The sequence below is a fragment of the Phacochoerus africanus genome, chromosome 2 (genome assembly GCF_016906955.1).
Source record: "Phacochoerus africanus isolate WHEZ1 chromosome 2, ROS_Pafr_v1, whole genome shotgun sequence".
Classification (NCBI taxonomy): Eukaryota; Metazoa; Chordata; class Mammalia; order Artiodactyla; family Suidae; genus Phacochoerus; species Phacochoerus africanus.
The window spans coordinates 270884153-270903854 of NC_062545.1; the positions used below are offsets into that span (position 1 = coordinate 270884153).

At 54.6% G+C, this 19702-nt stretch overlaps 1 protein-coding gene across 2 annotated transcripts in view; it reads left to right on the forward strand.

The window, feature by feature from the left end:
* LMX1B (LIM homeobox transcription factor 1 beta) overlaps positions 1-19702 on the forward strand; it is an 83533-nt gene that overhangs the window by 59364 nt on the left and 4467 nt on the right. Inside the window, exons 3-7 of one of the 2 annotated variants that reach the window (XM_047768421.1) lie at positions 14273-14505; positions 16763-16944; positions 17144-17221; positions 17343-17409; positions 19421-19585. In XM_047768421.1, the coding sequence (XP_047624377.1) occupies positions 14273-14505; positions 16763-16944; positions 17144-17221; positions 17343-17409; positions 19421-19585 (725 nt within the window). The remainder of the gene's footprint in view (positions 1-14272; positions 14506-16762; positions 16945-17143; positions 17222-17342; positions 17410-19420; positions 19586-19702) is intronic. The other variant, XM_047768422.1, reaches the window with a different exon arrangement.

The window sequence follows — 19702 nt, forward strand, 5'->3', positions numbered from 1 at the left end:
AGTTGAGAATCCCACTGCAGCAGCTCAGGTCCCTGCTGAGGCACAGGTTCAATCTCCAGCCCAGTGCAGTGGATTAAAGGATCTGATGCTGCCACAGCTGTGGCATAGGTCGCAGCTACAGCTCAGATTTAATCCCTGGCCCTGGGAATTCCATATGCCTCTGGCAAATAGATGGTCTGCAAGACCTTGCACACTCCAGCTGGCCCTGCTACTCTTCTTCCTCTTGTCCTCTCCCCGCCCACCCCCACAGCTTTTATTTCTTTTTATTTCTGACTAATGCTGTCCAGTCTCAGGGACTTTGCACTCACTGTTTCCTCTGCTGCTTCCCATCCTCACCTGGCTGACCCTCCTTCCCCTCTGTCTTCAGGAGAGTAGGCTTCTCTGACTCACGCCCCCCCCCAACCTGGGCTGGATCACGAGCCATTGCACTCTCTTCCCATTCACTCCCTTCTAGGGTAGGTCCATGTGGGCAGAACCAACTAGTGGCTTGTTCACAGCTGTCCCCGGCGCCCAGCGTTGCGTTTTGTACCACATCCGTATTTGAGGGAATGGGTGAACTAGCAGGGGGAGAGGGTGCCCTGGGAATTCCAAGGAGAGGGCTCTTGCTACGGGGGGGTGGTAGGTGCCCACCTGGGCCTCGAAGCAGGATGTTGTGCGACTCACAAAGTGCCTGTACTTCAAAAGCAGAGGGCAATGCCAAAGCCCAGGCAGCTGAATTTCGTTCTCTAGCCCGGGGAGGCTCTGTCAGCCCCCGCTCCCCCACGCCCAAGCTGAGCTCTGTGTCTTGGTCAAGCTACCTGCCTTCTCTGCGCCTTAGTTTGCTCCTTAGCAGAACCGAGGCATTGACAGGGGTCTCTCAGAGTTGCTAGGGGCGAAGCCCTCGGATCCCAACGAGAAGGCGCGCACACAGTCGGCGCTGGATAAATGCGGGGGGAACCGCTGTGGGCGCGGGGAAAGGGTTAAAGCCGGGCGCTTTTTAATTGTCAAATGACTGCGGGCGATTAGCGCTGGCAGCTTCCTCAATAATCGCTCTTCTCTGTACCTGCTGGGAGCTTAATTAAAAAACAAAGAGGCTCAATTTAAAGGCCATTACTATGCTAATGCGGCCGGGCAGGCGGTGATTAAGCGGCTCGCGCGGGCGGCGGGCGGCCGGGGCGGGGCGCGGGGCGATCAGTTACCCACTAAACGGGCGGCCGGGCCGCGGGGGCCGGAGCGGCGAAGCGCGGCGGGGCCGGGTCCTGCCCAGCCCGCAGCGGCCCGAGCGAGCGCAGAGCTCCGGGGAGGGGGTCTCCCAGAGCGTCTTGCCCCCTGGCAAGGGACCCGGGCTGTGGGGAGGAAATAAACGCCCGTCACACTTCGAGGGCCACCTCCTCCACAAGTTCCCCTCCGGCCGCCACCTGCCCTGCGTTCCTTTAGTTGGCTCCTCTCCTGCACCTCTTTCTCAGGTTTTAATCTCTCGGGCCCCTCATGTGAGGCACGTGTTCTGCCCACAACTGTGGCTGTGCCCTTGCAAAGTCAGCTGGGCACAGACAGGCTGGGAGCAGGTCCCAGACGCTGGGGCATTTGCTCCCCTGTCCCCACCCATCTTCCAGATCTCCAGGAAGACAGGGCAGTGGTGTTTACTAGCCAGGCTGACCTGGGATGGGACCCTTACTCAGCCAAACCCCCTGGGTGACCTGCGTAAGGAAGGGACTCCTGCCTCCAAGGGGGGGGGGGGGTCATGAGGCACGGGTGAGGCCCCACCTGTGAAGTTTTGAGCATAGGGCTGGTCTGGTTCCCAAGAGTGTGACAGTGAGAATGTATGCCAGGGTGTGGTTCAGAAACGGGACAGCAGGAACACAGGCGTGTGTGTGTGTGTGTGTGTGTGTGTGTGTGTGTGTGTGTGTGTGTGTGTGTGTGTCTGGGGGGCAGGGGGTGCTTAGTCCAGATCTCATGAAGCCCTCGGTAATTGGGCTAACAGTGTTATCTCTGGTTGCATTAAGAGGAGTATGGGGTAGGGGTAACAGAGGAGATAGCTCTTCTTGCTCCTGGAGGACTGGGCTGAGCAGTGAGTTGCTGGGTGCCATGCCTCAATGAGGGCTGTTTTGACAAACTCAGGCTCAGGACCAATCTGTGGAGAAACAGCCACCAGAACCTGCGGAGTTTAAGCAGGAGAGGGAGGTGGCAGGGGAAGGATCACTCTCTGAGTAAGAAAGAGCACACTTAGTTTATGGGGTCCCAGCTGAAGCTGAGCACTTGCACCCCATATATGACACTACAAGGCTGTCTTGACACATGGTTTTGACCCTGAGAATGTTTTCACTGGCTGCCTGGCAAAATTTGTGGTCATCAAATTTAGTAATTTTGTTGCTAACATTAAAAACCACCCTACCTGAGCCTGGGGGAAATTCTCACTTGGTAAATGAACCAGTACAAAATACAACAGACAGCAGTGAAACTACCCATGGTAAACTGTGTCACTGGCTACAAATTAACCGAAGAATCAAACCCTGATAATCACCAAGAGGCAACACAAGCACAAACCTGACAATGAAGCAAAGCTTTATTGAAGCTTTTTCATGGGAAATAATTTATCTCAATGAAAATAATTTTAGTAAAATAGAAATGGGAAAAGTTGTAAATTATTAAACGGCACTAGAAAGAAAATTGATCAAAAAATTAAATCGCCTTAATGGAATATGTTCCAGAAAATACTTACTCAAAGGAAGTTTATCAAAGTGGTTTAAGCCTAATTAAAATGCTGTGGCCTGTGTACACAAAGTCCAAAATCTTTGGAGTCAGAATGATGGGAGCAGAATGTCAGCTTGGTCAGCTGTTAGGCTCTCCAGTAGTGCCCTGGATTTCTTCTTCTGAGACCTCCTTTCCCCTAGAATACCTCTTCCTCGTTACACCAGGAGCCCCCTGAGAAGAAGTGACCCTGTGCCTTGTTCTCCATTGATTTTTCATCACCTAGCATAGCGCTTGGTCATGGTGGGTGTTTGGTAAATGCTTACAGAATCAGTAAGCCTTGTAGTAAAGGCTTAAAAGGCTTTCAAGAGGAGGAATTGTGGTACACGATTTGGCACAGAGAGCCTAAGTATGTGTTAGATGGATGCATGGGTACATGGATGTGTGTGGATGGATGGGTGGGGGGTGACTGGATAGATAGGCAACTGGATGGATAGATAGATGGTTCTCTAGCTGAGTAGCTATGTGAGTGGGTGGCTAGATGGATGGACGGACGGATGGATGGATGGATGGATGGATGGATGGATGGATGGATGGATGGATGGAAAAATGGGAACAAAAGAAACCTGATCTTTTTAACCCAACATTCAAGGTTTCCAGCTTGATCCTTCTCCTTTCTCACCTATGCTCCAACCTTTCTGATGGACTGTCTCCCTAACGCTGAAAATAGCCTCCATTTTCTTCATGCCTTTGCTTTTGTTCAACCTCTCCCTCCCAGAATGGCCTCCCTGCTTCTCTGCCCCTACCTACACAGAGCCCACAATCTGGAATCAGATACATGCCTGTTTCCATCTCAGCCAGACCACTTGTCCCATTCAATCTTTTGCACTCTTTATAGCCCCCCTTCTCCAGGAAGTCAGACTGCTCCCCAGCCCTGGCCCCCACCCAGCTAACTTTACACCTCCTCAGGCTCTGTCCTGGATCCCTCTGTCCGTCCTAGGCACACAGCTCTGGGCCTGGCCTATTCTGTCCACTCAGTACTCTGGAAAGAAACCCAAAGACCTCTGTATCTTGCAGAATGGGGCTTTTCATTTTCTATCCTTGCTGTCCTTTACCCCAAGGCCCAGTCCAGGTCATAGGTCCACAGCTCTGAGCTGATGGAGCAAGTGCAGAGACATACAAAGTGAGGGACAGGGAGGAAGAGGCTGAGGCAAGAGAGGGCTTTAAGCGCAGGGAGGTCCAAGAAGCCAGGTGTCAAGACAGGAAGACTGAGCTCAGGAGTCCAACATCCCAGCTTCCATTCCAGCTCTGCCACTGAGCAGTTGTGCTACCCTCTCCAAGCATCACTCTGTGAAAAGAGTGGCAGTGCTTACCTCGAAGGAGGGGAGGAGACTGTGTGCAAATAAGGCACTGGGCCTGGTATATAGGAAACAATAATCTTAGTAAGTAATAATATCAATAATTATGGCTGCTGGAGCTGGTGACTCAGTGAGAATGGAGGGAGGGAACCTGGGATCAGCCCAGAGGGGTTTGATATGCAGGTGGGAGGACAGGGCATAGAGCCTGGTTCATAGTAGGTGCTTAGTGAGTATTAGATGGATAAGTGAAGAAATGAATCATCAAATGAATAGAATAAGCCACTGAAGGGGGGGGGTGCCAGAAGAGGGAAGAGCCTCAACTCAAGGGTTAATGAAATAATACAGCTAAAGCCCTTGGCTTGGGGCCTGGCCTGGAGCGCGTAGACCTCTGATGCATGTCAGCCTGGGCTGCAGGGCAGGAAGAGTCAGGTGGGAGGATGGTCAGAGGGACGTGATGCTCCACCTTTCACCTGTCCTGTACTATTTTTTTTTTTGGTCTTTTGTCTTTTTGTTGTTGTTGTTGTTGTTGTTGTTGTTGCTATTTCTTGGGCCGCTCCCACGGCATATGGAGGTTCCCAGGCTAGGGGTTGAATCAGAGCTGTAGCCACCGGCCTACGCCAGAGCCACAGCAATGCAGGATCCGAGCCGCGTCTGCAACCTACACCACAGCTCACGGCAACGCCGGATCGTTAACCCACTGAGCAAGGGCAGGGACCGAACCCACAACCTCATGGTTCCTAGTCGGATTCGTCAACCACTGCGCCACGACGGGAACTCCTGCTCTGTACTATTGATTGTCTCTCCCTGATGTCGCCAAGAGAGGTCTGGGTCCCCAGAGAAGTCCCAGTACCATGAAATGGAAAAGAGACTCCTGGGGCAGAGTCTGGGTCTTGCCTCTCCACCCCTAGGGGTCAGAGCCCCAAAGGTAGAGATTCATTATCAGGTGCCAAGCCTGTGCAACTCAGTCTGTAGGGGTGTGTGTGTGTGTGTGTGTGTGTGTGTGTGTGTGTCTACCCTGGTGGCTTCTAAACAGCATCTTCAGCCTGGGGCCTCTCTCTGAACTCTAGGCTCATACATGCAGCTGCCCCTTGGACACATCCACTGGGCTGTTAGAAGGCAGCTCAGATGTACCATGTCCAGAACTGTACTCCCAACTCCCTCCTTCCCCACCTCACCTTAGTCTCCATTTCATTGAATGACAACTCCTTCCTGACTATGTGCCAAATGCATTCTGGGTAGGGTGACTTCTCAGCACTTCCCTGATCTGAGCGCCATTATCTTTAGCTTGGCTTATTGTGATAAACTCACAAAGCATCTCCTAGCCCCACACAGCTGCTTGAGGAACCTGGTTAAATGTCAATCAGCTCACATCTCCCCTCCGCTCAAAATCCTCCCTCCAAAACTCCACATGATCTGTGCCCACCCCGCTTCTACCTGCACCTCCTAGCCCCTTCCCCTGTTGAGTCTCTTTGTCATTTCTCCAATACCCCAGATACATTCAGGCCTCAGGTCCTTTGCACTTGCTATTGATTCTGCTGGAAATCCTTTTCCCCCAGACAGCTCAGTAAGGCCTCTGGCTGTTCTTTCTAAACCCCTTGGTCACTACACACACACACACACACACACACACACTCACACACTGCTCCTTTGCCTCATTTATTATTCACATTTGTCACCTTTTATTATGTTCTGTATGCTAGAGATTAATCTATTTGTTGCCAGTCCTCTCCCCCATTAAATTAGAAGAGAAGCTGGAGGGGACGTGGTGTTGGGAGGGATGCGCCCCGCCTTCAGAGAGTGCCTGGCACATAGTAGGTGCTAAATAAATATGTGTAGAATCACCGAATGTGTGCCTGCCCTGCATGGTTGGCCCCTGGATGGTACCCGGGGCTCCTGGCTGGGCCTGTCCCTCCCTGCCCCGGCCTGTGACCTCCAGCCCCAGCTGCGGGGCTCCCGACAGCGCCCCAGGCCGGGATCAAAGAGCCTTGGAGCCAGCCGCCCCGCACAGCTGGGTCTGTGCGCCCGCAGGAAGCGCCGGGGCAACCCTCGCGGCAGGCCAGGCCCCGGCGCGGCGAGGCTGCGGAGAGGCGCTGCGAGGCCCGCGCGCCGGCAGCCGCCGCTCCCAGCGACCGGCCACGCCGAGCATTCCAGCCGCGTGATTGACGCGCGCACCGGGCCCCCGCCTGCGGCTCCCGCCGCCGCCCGCCTGGCCCGCCGCCGCCGCCGCCGCATCAAAGCAGATGTTTGCAGCTGGTTTGAGTTGGATCCCCATCAACAGGCCCCTTTTTGTCTCAAAATAAAAAACAGCTACGCCCGGAATGATAAGGACGCGGCAGGCACGTGGGGGAGATGTCAGCGAGCTGGGGAGGGAAGAGGCCAGACAGCTCCCTCTGCCTGCTCTAACCCCATCAGCTTCTCCAAGTGACAGGCAGCCTCCAGCAGCAGCAGCTGGACCCCCAAGAGTGTCTGGGGTCCTGTCCCCTCGGCTCCTGTGAACTTCGTCTCATCCCTCACCAGGCGTCATCACAGACACCGCAGTCCCAGGAGCCATAATAGCATGATCTACCTCCTGAGCGCTACTGTGTGGGGGCCTGTCCTAGGGCTCTGTGGCCATTCCGCCCCAGAATCCCATGCCAGCCTATGAAGGTGTGGCACAGAGAGGGTAAGTGTGAGACTGTGATCACATAAGGTGGAGAGCGTGGTCTCGGTTTTCAGACTGGGGAACAGGTTCAGAGGGTAGAGGTGGCTTGCCCCGAAGTCAGGCAGATGGTAAGTGGCAGAGCTGGGATTGAGATGCCTCAGACCGTTCTTTCTGCCTCCAGGTCCAGGCTCTTTTAACTATGTGTCATGTCACCTTTTCCAGGAAGTCCCCAGCTGTCCTCTAGGTTGACTGTCATGCCTTTTGATGCCCCCTAACCTTCTGAGGGTACCCTATTAAAGCACACGCCATTTTGTACCAGCTCACATGGGACGAGGTTTGGTCTCACTCTGTCGCCCAAGTATCCTGCATGAGCCTGGCACAGAGTTAGCCTCCTTGGGTGTTTGCTGGGTAAATCCATGAAGGCGTGGCCAGTGGGGACAGTGAGGCTTCGGTTTCAATGCCTAGCCTCCTGGTCCCTGTGGAGAGTGTTCCCAGGGACTGTGGGACTTGGCCCTGGAGAGGCCCTAAGGGAAACCAGGTCCCCAGTGTAGCCCTGGGTGAACTCACAGAAGCTCATATATCAGTGATGTGACTGGGAGCTTCAGACTGAAATTGGCAGTGCAGAGGAGAAAGTTCCAGAGCCTGCACTGGGCACCATGTGAGACGTGGACTGGGAAGGGAAAGGGAGCACACACGTGCAGAGATGCCCACTGGGCCAGGCCTTCTGACATCATACTGATTAAACCTCAGAGGATTCTCAATCATCAGGTGAGGAAGGTTATCAACACCCCCATTTGACTGAAGAGGAAACTGTGGCTCAAAGAAGGAATGTGAATAATCCGAGGCCACATAGCTGGTGCTGGACGTGTGGAAAGCCACAGCTCTGAGGATGAGGCAGGGGAAGCTGACAGAGAACCCCTGAATGAGCAGGGGAAGGAAGAGACACAGGACAGGTCTGATTGGTCCACCTTGAGTCAGGTGTCCAGGCCTGGCCCATTGGAGGGAGCCATTTTAGAGCAGCACGGCACTCCCAGGGCTTTCCCTGTGTACTAGAGATGAGGATACAGTGTGTGTGTGTGTGTGTCTGTGTGTGTCTGTGTGTGTGGTGGGGGGAGGTGTTACTGCGGGACTTCCAGCCTAACAGGGGGCATGTATAAATCTTTGTTGATAAAAATTGGGACATAGGAGTTCCCGTCGTGGCTCAGTGGTTAACAAATCCCACTAGGAACCATGAGGTTGTAGGTTTGATCCCTGGCCTTGCTCAGTGGGTTAAGGATCTGGTGTCGCCATGAGCTGTGGTGTAGGTCACAGATGTGGCTCTGATCTGGCACTGCTGTGGCTGTGGTGTAGGCCAGTGGCTACAGCTCTGATTAGACCCCTAGACTGGAACCTCCATATGCCACGGACACGGCCCTAGAAAAGCCAAAAAAAAAAAAAATTGGGACACAGGACTCCAGGCGTGTAGTTGTAAAGGGGGCAGGGGAGGGAAAGTTCACTTATCTTGTTAACTGGTAGTATTCTCAGGACCCCCCATCCTGGCAGAAGCAGAGTATCTAATATTCTCTTGTCCTACCTGGCTGCCCGTTTAATTTCTGCAAGGTTATTCATTCATTCAACAAATAGTAACTAACCACCAACCCAGTGCCGGTCACTAACTCAATGTCAGAGCAAAGGATAGGGGGTTGAATTAGACCTAGTTTATTTCTAAGTCAGTGGGGACTTCAGACACAAATACCTGGGTCTGTGGGCATCAGGGAAGGCTTCACAGAGGAGGTGACATGTGAATTGGGTCTTGAAGAATGAAAAGGAGTTCAACAAGAAGCAAAGGAAAGGGGTTGAAAAGCCAGGCCTTGGAGTCAGATGGAATTTTTGGTGCTAAGGAGGCAGGAAGAACTTGCTGTGTTCAGGAGCCATGAAAAGAATGGCAGCTGGAGCAGAGCATCTGAGGCCAAGTGTGACAGGGGTAGAGTGGGGCCTTGAAAGCCATAATTAGATCTTTGGGCTTATCCTGAAACTATTGGGAGCTCTTGGACTGAGAACCCAGTGAGGAGCTACCTAAACTGTAAAACGCAGTGACAGGGGTCCAGGGATGGCAGTACAGCAAGGAGGAGGCAGAGGAGCAAGGGCAGTGAACTGGTGCTAGAAAGTCGCGGCAAGTTAATGGCAATGATCAGTAGGATCGTGATCCCCACTTATTGAGCCCGTCTCTTGTACCCAGCCATGATCCCCACTGGACAGATGGAGCCACTGGGGCTCAGAGAGAAGGGACTTGTATAAGGTTCTAGTGTGAGGGGGTGACAGAGTCAGGACTCCACGCCTAGTGCCTGCTGTATGGACTCCAAGATCTGAGGATGCAGATGGGCACTGAGAGGCTGGAGGGCCCCCAGGACTGCATGAATCTCTGCAGGTGTCAATGTGTTAAGAGAAACTAATTAATCAGATTTGTGATCCATAGTTAAATGCTCCAGAAAAAAATTGTTCTGTTTATTAGCTTTATAAGTTTAATAAATTGAGCATTAAACAAAAAAACCAGTAAAAACCTCGGAGGAGATAGAGATACGTTGTCCTAGCCTGGGACTCTTTAAAAGAGAAGGTCATCCCTAAAAAGAGAATTTTTTTTTGTCTTTTTGCCTTTTCTAGGGCTGCTCCCACGGCATATGGAGGGTCCCAGGCTAGGGGTTCAATCAGAGCTGTAGCCGCTGGCCTACTCCAGAGCCACGGCAACTCGGGATCCAAGCCGCGTCTGCAACCTAAACCACAGCTCACGGCAATGCCAGATCCTTAACCCACTGGGATCGAACCTGCAACCTCATGGTTCCTAGTCAGATTCGTTAACCACTGTGCCACAACGGGAACTCCAAAAGAGAATTTCTTACTCTGTAATCACAGGTGATCCTGGGGGAAGGAGTGTGTTTGTGGTGGGGAGAGGTTCAGTTTGCACTAAGAAAAACCCACCCAGCCACATGTACTGGTGCTAGGCTTATGCCAAGTAAAAACAACTTGGCGTTTTCAGAGCTTTGAGGGCAGACAGACATGGGCATGGTACTCACAGCAAAGGGGAGGATAAGTGATGAATAGAGAAACATTTGGATGCACAGAGCAGGGAAGGAGTCCATCGTGATGCTGCTGTGTGACCTTGAACCTGCCCTCTACACCTTCCTGTGTTCATCTGTGAAATGGGGAATGGGAACAGTGTCTTCCTTTTAAAGTACTGTGAGGACTTATTGAAGTGATGCAGTTAGATATTAACTGAGCTCAATGATATTCGTGAGACAAACAGAATTAGGTCAGACAGAAGCTAGAAGGACCCATCTAGAACCCAGGGTGGTCATGAAAGGGGGGCATGTTGGGACTAAGTCAGGAAGGCTGCTCCCAGGGACCTCTGGGAGACCCCAGCAAGGGTAGTCAACAAAGGCATGTTGGACTCTCATGGAACAAGAGAAAGGCAGACACCAGCTCTTGTGGAATGCCTTCTTCATGCCAGCACGGGGCGGAGGGCTTCACACATGTTCAGCCCTCCCAACAACACTGTAATTAGGTACCATCATTCCCATTTTACAGATGAAGAAATTGAGGCTCAGAAAGAGTTAAATGACTAGATCAAAGTCACGCAAGGAAAAAGCTATTGAGCCAGGAGAGAATCCCAGGCTGCCTTCCCCCGACACTGCTCCCCTCCCAGGTGGCCCTGTCTCCCTAGGGAAGGTGGGTGGAGCTCCCACAAACCAGCTTGGGGTGGGGACCAATTTGCCCTGCTTCACAGGACAATATTGGTTGGTTCAGCATTCATTCAACAAACATTTACCACTCATCTTAGTGTGTACAGGGACTTGTGCTCAGCACGAAAGACACAGAGGTGACATGGGGAAGGTGGACCTGGAAGTATGTACAGTCCTTAGGAGAAGTATCTAAGGCTATAGAGAAGAGTGACTTCCTGGAAGAAAGGATGCCTAAGCTAAATCCTTCAAAATAAGCATGTATTTGTCAGGCAAAAGTTGGGGATGGGGGGAATGGCTTCTGGGTTATAGGGTCAGCAGTTCACATGAAAAATGGGGAGGCGGCTGTGTGGTCTGCCGACAAGCCTGTGTGTCTCTAATGTGGTCAGGAGGCTGCCATCTATATTTGGAGCTTCTGGATTATGGGAGGAGCTGAGGTGGTCAGATTGGCACTGAGAGGGCGGGGCAACTAGGAGAGGCCCCAGGTAGCTAGCTTCTTCTGGGCCAGAACTTCACAGCTGCCCCATAGCACCCCACCATCCCCTGACCCCAGAGCCTGTCCTGTTCTGGCTTCACAGTCCAAGAGTGGGAAACAGAAACACACCCATCTGAAATCCTCAACCCAGCTGTTGTCCCTATCTTACAGATGAGGAAGTGAGGTCACAGAGACAGTCGGGATGGAGAGCAGGACCCGGGCTCCAAATCCAGGACCTTTGGTGGTGTCAGGCCCTTTCCCATCAGGCTTCAGAGTGTCTCTGAGGCAGGAGCAGAAGGGAGGCAAGAAGCCTTGGAGTCTTTCAGCCTGAGATACTCTGCATCTCTGGTCAATATTTGCAACTTCTGGGCGGCACCCCCTGATCACTCACTCTGTGCTCACGCTTTATCCTGGCAACTTACTGCATTTTCACACTGAGAAGCAGGCAGTGTTATTGAGCCCATTATACAGATAAGTAAGCTCAAAGAGAGGAAATTACTTGCTCAATCACAAGCCAGCAAGTGTTAGAAACAGGCATTGAACCCAAGTCCATCTGATTCCAATGCCATCTGCCAGTGGCTGGGGCTGCTTCTCAATGGCTGTTTCCACCAATCCTTCATGGTGGGCGGGACCGAGGGAGTGAGTGGGAGCTCACAGAGAGGAGGGGATCCTGCTGGCACCCCAATCCCTCCCACACATGCCCTTAGTAGCTCTCACCCTGGCTTGGTAGACAAAGGCAGCCCCATAATTGGGAGCGAGTATTTCATGCATCCCCCCCGATGTTTTATTGTGTGGAGAGATGCTTGGAGACCAAACGGATGGCACATTCCGTTTATAAAGTGTGCACAGTTTGTTTTATTTCCCGAGTTTTTGCAATCTAGATAACAGATGATGCCCCGAGTGGCTGGCGCTGCCTCTGTAATGGCGGCACCGAGCCTTTGGAGAAGTATTAATAATAGATTGTGTTGATGAGTTTGGAGAAAGTAGCAATCGACCCCCTGCTGCCAAGGCATTAGCGCGGCTGTTCTGAAGGAAGCCTGCATGATGGCAGCATGTGCAAATGCGGGTCACCCCCCTACCCCTTCCTCCAGACTAAGAGGGCCTCCTCTCCGGGAGCCACCCAAGGTGTGCCAACCCAGCCTGAGGCCCTGGCCTTGTCATGCTGGCACAGAGCTGCAGCCCTTAATGGGGCCCCTAGGTCAGGAGATAGAGTGTGGGGAAGGGGACAGAGAGGCAGTGAGAGGGGCAGGGCAGAAGTGTCCTCCACGTCAGAGCAGCAGTTCTGCGAACCTGGCTCCTTCCCTAGCCCCTTGCCAGAGCTGGAGGACCAGCCAGATTCTAGGGGCCTTGGTTTAACGTGCCATGGACAATGGTGCAGGTTGCACCCTGAACAAAGGTCTCCAGCCAAAGGGCCAAGTTGGAGCTGAATTCAGCTCATGTTCCCTTTGTGAGAGGCCAGTGGGTTCCTATCTGCCTGAGCCTCTGTATTTTCCAAGCCTTCATTTACCTGCTTCGAAAACACTCCCTGAGGCTTCCTTGAGGAAGAAGTGGGAGCTGACAGGGGCTGGCACAGTCACTCTGATGTGGTACTCATTCAGTGAGTTAGATGCTTACATCATTGTATCCCTCCCTTTGAGGAAGGTCATGTTGACATCCCCATTTTACAGAAAAGAGATTAGAGGCCTGAGATGAGCATAGAGGAGGCCACATCCCCCAGACTGGGGCATCAAAGAAGGCTTCCCAGAGGAGGTGGCATTGGAGTTGGGCATTGCAGGATGAGTAGGAGCCTGCTGGGTAGACTAGAGGTGGATGACAGGGGTTGCTGGGGTGCCCTCAATTTGAGTGCCTTGGCCAGTGCCAGGGCAGCAGGCAGAGCTCAGATTGGGCCTGTCCACAGCACCCCACCAGCTTGCCATGGGTGGTACTGATGGCAGCCCCGAGAAGGGAGGCAGGCCGAGAGCTTTGCATTTATGGCCATTTCTGTTCCAGAACCGATTAGTAGAGAATTGCAGCTGTAATCTGTGCCTGTGCTGACGGGCCATAAAGAGGGATGGGATGTGTGCAGTGCTCCCAAGGTGGCGCCCGCAGACGTGGCCCGGGGACGCGGGGAATGAAAAATGGTTTTAATTCCCTCCCAGCAGCAATAATTTGATTCTTCATAAATTTTTCCATCAAAGTGTTGTTGAAGCTGAGTTCCCACAGAGCAGGGCACGTGACAGGGATGGGGGGCCAGAAGGAACGGTCAGTAGGTGCAGGCAGACAGGGCCGTGCTGCTCAGACCCTTCTGCACACTTGCTAGAGCCACAGAGACCCCACTCCCACCCCCTCTAGAGATGGAAGATGGATCCTCTCTGTCACAGATGGACCAGATCAGGCCCGGGCACAGAGCTGGCTTCCTCATTTACTATCCATGTGACCCTGAGAATGTGACTCTGCCTCTCAGCAACTCAGTTTCCTTATCTCTAAAATGGGATTAATATTTGTTCCTTCCTCATAGGGTTGTTGCAAGGATGAAATGCATTTCTGCATGCAGAGTACTCACAAGAGCAGGTAGTTCATATGTGCTCTGTGAATACCTGTTCATGGAGGAGATTCCTAAGCTGAAATGAGGGATGAGCAGGTGTTAGCAAGACAAGGGCCAGTGAAAGAACATGCCAAAAGGCCAGTGGGATGGTGCTCTGGAGAGACTGCAGGCTGCTCTATGGGCTGCAGCCTTGGGGACCAGAGGGTGAGAGAAGAGGCAGGATTGTAGAGGGCCCAAGCGCCAGACTCAGGAATTTGGAAGTTCTCTTGAGGGCACTAGGGAGTTATGGAAGAGTCTGGAGCATGGAAGCAGCATGATCAGATGTGTGTTTTGGATAGATCCCTCTGGCTCTCATCCTGGAGGGTGAGTTGATGGGCTGGAGGGGCCAGGAACCCAGGGAGGGCACTGGGGCAGCCCTCAGGCAGGAGAGGAGGGACCCAGACTGGGTGATGGGTTGGACAAGGTTGAGGTTTGCTTGGATGTGGGAGAGAGGTGGGGGCAGGGAAGAGGCAGAGCAGGTACTAAAGTGAGGGTGGATGGGACCTGTGGGATGCCTGTCCTTCCCCTCAGGGCAGGAGCTGACCCAGCTCTCAGGGAAGGTTGGAACTGACCTTGCACTCTGCCCTCTAGTGGCCACTGTGTCTCTGAGCCAGAAGGGCCGTGAGCTGATGCTCCCAGGAGAGGGCACCTCTGGGCAGGATGCCCCGTGCTCACCCTCGGGCCACCAGGACCTTGCGAGCCAAGGGGTAGGGCTCCCACCATTTAGCTTTGTACCCTGGGAGGGCCTCTCCCACTTGACCTGGAGGGTCAGGGTGGTGGAAGAGGCACTCTGTGGGCAGTGCCTCTGGGAGAGACCCTGAGCCCAGCCAATGCACCCACTTTGTGCACCTGCAGGCTCTTCGCGGCCAAGTGCAGCGGCTGCATGGAGAAGATCGCCCCCACTGAGTTTGTGATGCGGGCGCTGGAGTGCGTGTACCACCTGGGCTGCTTCTGCTGCTGCGTGTGTGAGCGGCAGCTACGCAAAGGCGACGAGTTTGTGCTCAAGGAGGGCCAGCTGCTGTGCAAGGGTGACTACGAGAAGGAGAAAGACCTGCTCAGCTCCGTGAGCCCTGATGAGTCCGACTCTGGTGAGCAGTGGCTGGAGCTGGGGCAGGTGGCTGGGAGGGGAGCTTGGCAGTGCACTGCAGAGGGCCCGCCACCCTGCTGGAGAATTCTGCTCCTGACCCAGGGCCTGAGCTACACCCAGACACTGCAACCACATCCGATGCACAAGTGCCCTACTGATGTGTTCAACACACACATGCATGTGTGCAAGAGCACACGTACGTGTGTGCACAGCCCCACAAGCACACAAATGCACCTGGACACCATCATGCACCCATGTAGGTACATGTTACTACAAATGCACACACAGAGAAGTACATCAGATGCATGTGTGAATACCCATGCCCAAGAGTGTAAATACACGGACTCGTGACACGTGTAGACATGAGCTTACATGCCCAAGCATGCAAAAGCCCCACCCATGTAAACACACATGTGCACGCATGCCTCAGCACACATGTTTAGTCAGCATCTGTGGGCATGGCTGCACACATTTATCCACATGCTCACATGTATGGCAGTTTGCACACAGGTACACACACACACCCTGCTTGCTGGCCTGCCACCTTCACCCTCTTCTCCTTGCTGTGGCCTCATCACAGCGCAGCCCCACAGGGGGCTCTCTCAGCACCAGGCCTGAGGCTGCAGGCTGCTGTTAGGATACATCCTCTCTCCGTCATTCCCCTAGAGCCTCCAGCAGTGGGAATCAGCGGCCCCGGCCGTTCCCTGTTTCCCAGCTGGGCTACATGGAGAGACTGGGGCCCTCTGTGGTGGAGGGGAAGGCTCCTCTCTACCCTGCTCCAGCATCCCAAGGACTCTGCCAGTTTGGAGCCCTCCTAGCAGGAAGGCCAGGGCCAGCCAGGAACAGTCTTAAGGAGGGGGGCTGGTACCTTGTCATTCATGGGAGTGGTGGGGATAGACTGGAGCAGGGGGCACGGGGAGGTGGTGCCCTGGTCTGCCAGGGCTTATGGAGGAACCAGAGGCCATGGTCACAGGACCTGCCATGAGAAGGAGCACTGTCACTCCTAGGACCTTGGAGGATATGTAAGCTCCCCATCCATCTGTCCCTCTGTCCATCTCTGGGCAGGGCACCATGGCAGTCAGGCTACCTGAGCTCCTGTGGGAAAGCAGAGGCCATCCAGGTGCCAGTGGCATGTTCACACCAGGCTGAGGGAGGGGGTCTTGGAGGGGGGCCCCCTCCACAAGTGCTCATCTCAGAGGAAGATGGGCAGGAGGGAAAGGAGACCAGTTCAGACTCTAGGGCAGCAGGAGGCATGGGGTGGGCAGAGGGAGTTGAGGGAGGCTCTGCCATCTGCCTGGGGCTGGCATCTCTAAGACCCACAACTTGGGTGTGGAAGTGGCTGTGTGTGCATGGTGGGTGTGGGTGTGTCTTTGGGTGAATACACATGCTTCTGCGTGCACATGGGTGTGCCTGCTCAGCTGTGTGCATTCCCACCTGTGAGCATACACCTCTGTGTGTGTGTGTGCACACGTGCACATGAGCATGCAAGAGAGAAAGAGAGGGCAAGCCATGGCCTTGAATATTCCTGTGTGAGAACATCTGGAGTGTATGCATCTTTGCATGTCAACTCTTAGTCCTTGGAAGCTCCAAGGAAGAAGGCTCCTCAGAGTCTCCTCTCTGAGCCCTGAGGCCCGGCTGGTGCTGGGCTAGTGCAGTGAAAAGTGATTTTCCCAAAGGCTGACACGCTGAGCTGGGGTCTCCCAGGCACCCGAGGCCATCAGGACAAGGTGGATTCCAGGCAAGATGAGTCAGGGGAAGCCCAGGGCCAGTACGAGCATCTCTCCTCAGGAAGTTCTGTGTGCCCTTCCGTGTGTATGCACAGAGGCATGCACACAGCCACGTGTGTGCACCTGAGTGTATCTGCAGCATCTGTGCCTCTCCCCATGTGGGCCTGTATCTCTGCCCTCCTGAAAGTGTGCATCTGAATGTGCAGCCATGCGTGTGTGTGTGTCCATGCCTGCTCACCTGGGTGCCTTCCTGTGCATACAGTGTGGTCAGCAGTGCAGGCTGGAGGGCTTGGTTCCGGTCCCCCACCCCGCCCCGGGGCCAAGATAAAGAAGTGAGGAGTGTGTGCTGAGGAAGGGGACACACAGGGCACAGTTTGGGGGAAGACAGGAGCTGAGAGACCAGATTAGGCAGGGGAAGTGGGTGGTCTTTACCCTGAGGGCATCAGGGTGCCATGGCAGGTGATGGGATCCCATTAGGCAGCAGGTTGCCTGAGGACACAAGGCTGATGGACTGAGTTGTGTCTCACACAGTGAAGAGCGAGGATGAGGATGGGGACATGAAGCCGGCCAAGGGACAGGGCAGCCAGAGTAAGGGCAGTGGGGACGACGGGAAGGACCCGAGGAGGCCCAAGCGACCCCGGACCATCCTCACCACACAGCAGCGAAGAGCCTTCAAGGCCTCCTTTGAGGTCTCCTCCAAGCCCTGCCGGAAGGTGAGGGGCGGCTGGGGTGGGGTGGGGGCTGACACCCGCACAATCGCTTTCCAGACACTATCCCTTCTGCTCCTGCTGGGGGCTGGAACATCCTTCCACCTCCACACCTATCCCACAGTCCCCCTCATCTTGCCACCTCCCAGCTGCTGCCCCTGTGTCCACCCCCAGGCCTGACCGGTCTCCTTCTCTCTCCGGGCAGGTCCGAGAGACACTGGCGGCAGAGACGGGCCTCAGTGTGCGTGTGGTCCAGGTCTGGTTTCAGAACCAAAGAGCAAAGGTGAGCACAGGCCACCTGCCACCCTGGGGTGCAGGCAGAAGACCAGGGGCCTAATGAGGGTGGGGCTGGGAATGAATGGAGGCTGGGAGGCGGGGACTGGCACGCACTGTGTCTCCTGCAGATGAAGAAGTTGGCAAGGCGGCACCAGCAGCAGCAGGAGCAGCAAAACTCCCAGAGGCTGGGCCAAGGTGAGCCTGGGCAGGGCTGGGGCGGGGCTCAGTCTCGGTAACATGACTCCCCAGAAACCTTCAAGACAGTCAGAGCTCAGGGAGGTGCTGCCTTGGAACCTGCTGAGATCAGTAGAGAGGCCGTGGACACCATGGAACAGAGAAGGATAGATGGCAGGGTAGGTGGCACAAGGGGTGGCAGAATTTCATATTGAAAGCTGCAACATCTTCTCACCCTCAGTGTGTGCCAGGCACTGTTCTTGCTATTCGACACACTCTATCTCATTTAATCCTCACAGACCCTAGAGAGGAAGGGCATCATTACATCCCACCTCACAAGTGAGGAAACTGAGGCTCAGTGAGACTGAGGAACTTGCTGGGAATACTTAGCTAGTAAGGGGCAGAGCCAGACCTCAGACCCAAGTGCAGGGCTCCTAAGCCTGTGCCTTTAACATGACCATATACCCCACAAATGAATTCAGAAGTCTCCAGAGAAATCTCCAGAGAAAGTCTGCAGGGTGTTGAGGAGTCCAGGGTAGACTGGGCTTTTCTCAAATGCTGTTTCCACATCTTGGGCTGGGGCTGGCCTCTCAGGGCCAATGGGGACATGGAGCCTTCAAGGCCTTGAAGGAAGGGCAAAGGGAGCTCCCAGGGACTGCTGAACTGGGGTAGGGGCCTCCACTGCCTGCTCCCAGGTGAGTCCGGGGCTCCGAAGCAGATGCCAAGACACTGATGGGCAATCCCTTATATTCAGAACTCTGGGGCTAGAACAGTGTTCCAGGCTGGACCCAGGGCTTCAAGGCTGTGCCTTAGAACAGCTCTTCCGATCTCCTCTCTCTGCCCTGTCTCCCAAGACAGCCCAGCCTTCTGGGGCTGCAGCCGCTGCCTTGGGTCTCCCAGCCTGTTCCCAAGCTGTGTCTCACTCTCCAGTGTTCCCAGCTGCCCCCTGGATACAGCCTCCCAAGAATGTTCCATAATCCTGAGTTCATCACAGCCCATACTGTACTCTGTACTGCTGCCCCTGCTGCCATGTGCACACAACACCCTCTGCTCTTGCCCCGTCTCAGCAGATGGCTCCACCACCCACCCAGCACCCACACCAGGAACCCAGGAGTCTCCTGTGACCCATCCTGTCCTACACATGCTGCATCTGCTCAGTCACCAAGTCGGGCAACGGTTTCTTGTCCCGTGTCCTTCAGGCCCCTCTTAGACTTTCCCCAATCTACCCTCCCTCCATCTCCCTTCTACCAGTGACCTCCACCTCTAGTCTCTACCCTCCCGGCCTTTCCCTACAGTCCCTCCACAGCGAAGACCCTCCACTGCTTCCTACAGCCTCAGGAGACTCCCTACTCTCTCTCCCCATGCCTAACCCTCTCTTGTCCTCACATTCCGGCCCCATGGACTGGTCTCCCTGCTCCCACCGGGCAGTTTCTGTCTTTTTTGCCTCTGTTGCCCTTTGGCCTGGCATGCCTGTTCCCTGCTGGTTGAACCTCTGGTGGCTCTTTAAGTCACATGGAGGTAGAAGGCCCCTTCCTCCAGGAAGCTTTCCTTCCCTGAACCTTGTTGGCCTGAGTACAGGCTCCACCTTGATGCTGTTGGATGCAGCCACACACCTATATCCTGCTGCCCACAAAAGAATTCAGAAGTCTTCACCCACACACTGAATCCTTCCTGGCTGCTTAGGTGTCTGTCTTCCCCAGGCTGTGAACTTCCCGGAGGCCGGGGCTATTGGAGGAAGGGGGTTGCTCTCTGACTTTGGATAAGCTAATTCTGGAAGAGGCACTGAAATGTGTGGCTGGGGAATGTTGGGGGGCATATGGGGTCAGATACCTGAGTTCAGTGACCTTGGAAGGTCACAGACAACCTCAGCAAGGGGAGGGGCTGGCAAGTCCAGAGGAGGTCAGAGGGACCACAGTGGGCAGCCGGGACTGGGGAGTCGTGTAGGAGGTCAGTAGGATTCCTAGGGCACATCTGTGAGGTCTCCAGGACAGGGCAGGCAGGGCCAGTCAGTGAGGGCGTGCTCTGTCCCCAGAGGTCCTGTCCAGTCGCATGGAGGGCATGATGGCCTCCTACACACCGTTGGCCCCACCGCAGCAGCAGATCGTGGCCATGGAGCAAAGCCCCTACGGCAGCAGCGACCCCTTCCAGCAGGGCCTCACGCCACCCCAAATGCCAGGTGACCACATGAACCCCTATGGTAAGCCACCCCACCCCCCACCTGCCCCAGCACCACCCCTGCCCCCTGCCTGCCCTGGCAGGCCTGGGGCCAAGAGAGCCACCTCCTCGCCCAGGGCCCAGGCAGGCCCTGCCAACA